A 5,296-nucleotide genomic window follows, 5' to 3' on the forward strand; every position below is an offset into this window, starting at 1 on the left:
TGTGTGTGTGTGTGTGTGTGTGTGTGTGTGTGTGTGTGTGTGGTCTTTCAAATCACTTGGGGAAATGCAAAGGCTCACAATGGCTGGAGCAGGTGGTTAAGATAGGTTTTTGTATGAAATTGCTAGACTGTCTCCTGAAGTGTTTCATCTTGTCTTCCACTGGCAACAAATGCCTTCTAGTTGCTACTTGGCCTCCAGTGGTGTCCATATTTAGGGTTTAGTTATGGGAGCCTTGTGCGGTTGTAACTCATTGTTTTGATTTGCTTAGACCCCAGAGCTAAATATCTTGGCCATGCACTTGTCCACCAGCTGTGTGTTTTCTTTGATTAACTCTGTGTTCAGATATTTTGCCCAGCTTCAAAAAATATTTTTTATTAATTCTTTAAGTATTTCTTACAATTTGAATAATTTTCACTCCTGCTCTTCCCTCAAGCTCCTCCCAGATTCACACCCTTTACCCCTTCCAATTTTATGTCCTCTCTTTTTTTTCTTTTACTTTAATAATTACTGAATCTAATTTATGCTGCCAATATACTAATGGCTGTAGGGCCTGAAGTGTGGTCTACCAACCAGCAGCCACACTGTGATGATCCGAATGGTCAAAGCCCCCCATAGGTTCACATATCTGAACACTTGGTCTCCAGTCAGGGAGATTGTAGGAGGTGTAGCCTTGCTGAAGGAAGTACATCACTCCAGGCTTTGAGAGCTCAACCCTCCCGATGCTGCAACCCTTTAATATAGTTCCTCATGTTGTGGCGACCCCGCACCTAAAATTATTTCTTTTGCTACTTAATACCTGCAATCTTGCCACTGTTATGACTTAGCATGTAAGTATCTTATATGCAGGATATCTGATATGTAACCCTAAAGGGGTTGTGGCCCATAGATTGAGAACAAGCTTACAGCCTTGTCTCTATAGCAGTTCACTCTGTGCTGCCTGCCATGCGTCTCCAGCACAATGGCCTCTTATCCTTCTAGAACCTTAAACCAAAACAAACTCTCCCACAAGGTGCTCATGGTATTTTATCATAACATCAGAAAAGTAGCTAGTATACACACCCTTATAGAAAATGGACTCTCCCTTCTGCAGACGCCATCAGCTGCCAATAGCTTCTCTCCTCCTCTGGGACGGAGCTCCCGAGCCCTTCCCTCCTTCACGCTAGAATGTTGCCTGGCTTGTTTTTGTGGAAGGCACTCTCAGCTGCTGTGAGTTCCTGAAGTCAGTGGTTTTTCTTCTCCAAAAGGCTTCTCTCCGGTCCTTCCCAACCCCTGGCTCTACAGACTTTTAGTCACGTCTTCCACAGTGGTCCCTGAGCCTTGGGGGAGGGCTGGATGCCTGTTTTATGGCCGTGCTCTCCACTGACACATTCTCTGCACTTGAGCCAGTTTTAATTTCTGCATTAACCACCGTCCACTGCACAAAGAAACTCCTCTGAAGAGATCTGAGTGCTACACTAACTTGTGGGCATAGAGATAGGAATTTCGAGGACAGCTAGATACTGTGTCTATCTAGCAAATAGTAGGTTCAGATTGCCCTACGGAGTTGGTCTTATCATGGGTATCAGGAATTGGACTCAGGCAGTCAGTCTTGGCAACAGCACCTTTACCCACTAAACCATCTCACTGGCTCTAGTTTTTTCATTGTACTTTGGATGCGGCAGATGAAACAGTGCGGAGACTGGATTCTGATTTCTCCTTTAAAGAATACTGACCATGGGGAGGTTGACTATGGTGTTTCTGTGCAAGCTGAGACTTTGGCTGAACTCAGACTGCAAACTGCCTTTCCCTATAAGAAGGAGCCAGTATTAACCTATAATTAATACACAGAGCAGATTAACTCTACTATAACTGTCTTCAGTCTGGTTTTGCTCCTGCTTTGAGAAACTCTCAGTGTAAGGGAATGTGGAGGAATATGTTTGCCCCCAGGTAGAGATGGGAGGAGAGGCCCTTGGTCCTGTGTAGGGGAATGCTAGGGTGAGGAGATGGGTAAAATATAGCATGCAGATTGCCTTTGGGTAAAATATAGCATGCAGAAAAAAGAAAAGGGGTAGAGACTGGGTGATGAAGGACTGAATACAGGTAATAAACACTTGAGTCATGAAAGAGGTTATAGAGCTAAGAATTCTTCCCGTTTTAACTCTGTTTGGGGTTCTCCAAACAGAACAGTGGGTGGATGGGTGGGAGAACATCCTCATAGAAGCAGGGGGAGGAGGGATGAGATAAGGGGCTTCTGGGGGTGGGGGGCACTGGGAAAGAGGATAACATTTGAAATGTAAAGAAAATGTAAAGAAAATATCCAATAAAAATAAATTTTAAAAAATTACTCATCTCTTTGCATAGCCAGCATTCAGGTGCCTTTGAAGGCCTTGAATATTACTGGTACATCGGAAGCAGTTTGTCCTGGTGGCTTGATGTCACCTACAGTTCTTTGTTGTTATCTGTGAGAGGGTTGGTCAGATGAGAGCATACTAGAACCAAAATCAGACTTAGAGCTGATGAAATTAGGAAGATAGCATTAGGAGGTAAAGAACACTGATTCAGAGAGAGAGAGAAGCTGATGAGATGGCTCAGTTGATAATGGCACCCGGCAGGCTTAGTGGTGTGTCTTTGTAATCTCAGTGCTGGGGAAGAAAGGACCAGCAGGCTTATTGGGCTCGAACACAGGGCCTCACACATGTGAAGCAAGCACTCTACCACTGAGCTATAATCTTGACCCCAGCAAGGATGCTCTCTGTTTACCTGGGGAAAGAATCGGAAAGTCTGGACCATTTCTTAGATTAGCCAACTGCAGGTGGAGTTTGTGTATAACTGGTAACCAAATCTGCCCATCTTGTTATACAGTAAAAGATAGTGATAGCAAAAATTACATTTGTGGGTTTTTTGGATACTTGAAGCAGTGGCATATGTGAGTCATTCAGCAGTGTATATTCTAGAAAGCATATGTCTGTCTCTCTTAAGATGCATTTGGATAGAACTGGGGTGGATGGTTGATCTAAATCAGCTTAGCATGGAGAATAGTCATACATTTTAGTATGTGTCTATGGGCCTGCTGCTTATTGAAAGTTCCCTAGCAAAAGTTAGAAAGAGCCTTTTGACAGGAATGTTCCAGAAGGAATTCTTATGAGGTGGGTCGTGAACCTCAGACAATTTTCAGGGTATTTCTAGGGGACGTGCCCTCTAGCTCAGAGATTATTTGGATCAGCACACAGAAAAGGCATTTCAGTTGGCAGATGTTACTAGCATGGTAAGCAAAGTAAGAATGTTGTATAAGGGGAACAAACAGATACAATGTAACTCTTGGACCCTGCACGACTAGTTCTATGCATTATTGAACGAAAAAAATATCTTCAGTTATCCAATTGGAACTTGCCCTTTACCATGCAATTTTATGGAAGAGATAACTTAAAACATATTAAGGGGTGTTGGTTAACTTGTGACTGCTTGCAATTCTCTCCTCTGTACATTAGGTGTGTTCATCGTTGCTGCAAAGCGAACACCCTTTGGAGCTTATGGGGGCCTTCTCAAGGACTTCTCTGCCACCGACTTAACTGAATTTGCTGCCAGGGCTGCCCTGTTTGCTGGCAAAGTTCCACCTGAAACCATCGATAGTGTCATCGTGGGCAATGTCATGCAGGTGAGTGGGGAGGGCGGGTTCACGTTGATTGCTTTCTTTGGTCTTTTTCTGAAAATAATTCCCTTACTGTGTGTGTCGTCATGAGGAACTAGATAATAGTTACCGGTTTTTTAAATTTGGGACCTTGTGACTCTGACTCTAAGAGTAAAGGCCAGAAACTCAGAGCAGCATATGTTCTGTCCAACTTGGAATGCATTTCAATGCTTTGTATTTTATTTCTTATTTTGTGTTTGTCTGTTTTCCTGTATGTATGTATGTATGTATAATGTATGTATGTATGTGTACAGCATGTGTATCTTGTGGCCCTGGAGGTCAGGAGAGGGCATCAGATTCCTGGGAACTGGAGTTAGACACAGTTGTGAGCCACTTGGGTGGCTGGAAACCAAACCCAGATCCTCTGCACAGCAGAGCACCATGTCCTCTCAATCTCTCGGGCATCTTTCTGGCCCCGCTTCAGTGCTTCTTAAAAAGCAGATTTACTACACTTGGGAGAAAGACGTGAGCTTTCTCTATGTGTTGCTTAAGGAGGCATGCTAGTCAGCTTCCTGTCCCTGAAGGAAAAAAAATGCCTAAGATGTCAGCGTTGGAGGAGAAAAGGCCTGTTTTCAGTCCTGGTTTCAGAGGTTTCTGTCCACAGTCCCTTGCCTCTTTTGTCTTCAGCGAGGAACCACAAAACACATCTGAAAGGGGTGTATCCTGGAGAAGGCCTCTCTCACCTTAGTACCAGGAAGCAAAGGGAACCTGAGAGCCAGGGCTCTACTCTCTGAAGGCATGGTCCCTAGTGATTAATATTTTCCTCCTTGGGCCCTAGCTCCTAAAGGGTTCACCCCTGAGAAGTACCATCAGTCAGGGACCAGGACTTCCACAGACACCCCTTGGTGGACATTTTAGATCCAAATTACAGCTCAACTACACTTTCTGGGAGCTTGGTCATGTTTTCTTGTGGAAAATGAGCCTCCTCCTTACTCTCTACCTTGGCATGTGTGGTCTATAGAATAGATCATCCCAGTGACAATGGTTGAAAGCTGTGTGTTCCTTCAAAAAATACAGCCATTTACTGATTGCCTAGTGTCTTAGAGACATCATCTGAAAAGGACACCGTGACCACATCTTTTATAAAGGAAAACATTTAATTGGGGCTGGCTTACAATTCAGAGGTTTAGTCCCATTATTGTCAAGGCCGGAAGCATGGTGTTATGCAGGCAGACATGGTGCTGGAGAGGCAGCTGAGAAATCTACATCTAGATTAGCAGGCAGCCTTGCTTGAGGGTGACAGTGGGCCTGGCTTGAGCACTTGAAACTTTAGAGCCCATCCCAATGACACACTTCCTCTAACAAGGCCACACCTACTCTAACAAGACCACCCCTTATAATTGTACCACTTCATTTTCTTTTAAACCACCATAGTAAAAATAGTTTAGCTGTTATAGGTAAGGCATCCAAAGCAGATCAAAGAAATTATAATTTAACACAAAAGATGGCGTGTGTGTGTGTGTGTGTGTGTGTGTGTGTGTGTATGGCGCGAGTGCCCACGCACTGACTTGTGAGCCTATGTATAACATTCTGTGTCTTTTTTTTTTTTTTTTTTTTTTGGTTTTTCGAGACAGGGTTTCTCTGTGTAGCCCTGGCTGTCCTGGAACTCACTCTGTAGACCAGGCTGGC

At 44.1% G+C, this 5,296-nt stretch overlaps 1 protein-coding gene across 1 annotated transcript in view; it reads left to right on the top strand.

Annotated features, from left to right (window-relative positions):
* The window catches only part of Acaa2 (acetyl-CoA acyltransferase 2), a 29,917-nt gene that overhangs the window by 3,302 nt on the left and 21,319 nt on the right, over positions 1-5,296 (top strand). Inside the window, exon 2 of the mRNA XM_021150693.2 lies at positions 3,468-3,634. Within this exon, the coding sequence (XP_021006352.1) occupies positions 3,468-3,634 (167 nt within the window). The remainder of the gene's footprint in view (positions 1-3,467; positions 3,635-5,296) is intronic.

The sequence above is a fragment of the Mus caroli genome, chromosome 18 (genome assembly GCF_900094665.2).
Source record: "Mus caroli chromosome 18, CAROLI_EIJ_v1.1, whole genome shotgun sequence".
NCBI lineage: Eukaryota > Metazoa > Chordata > Mammalia > Rodentia > Muridae > Mus > Mus caroli.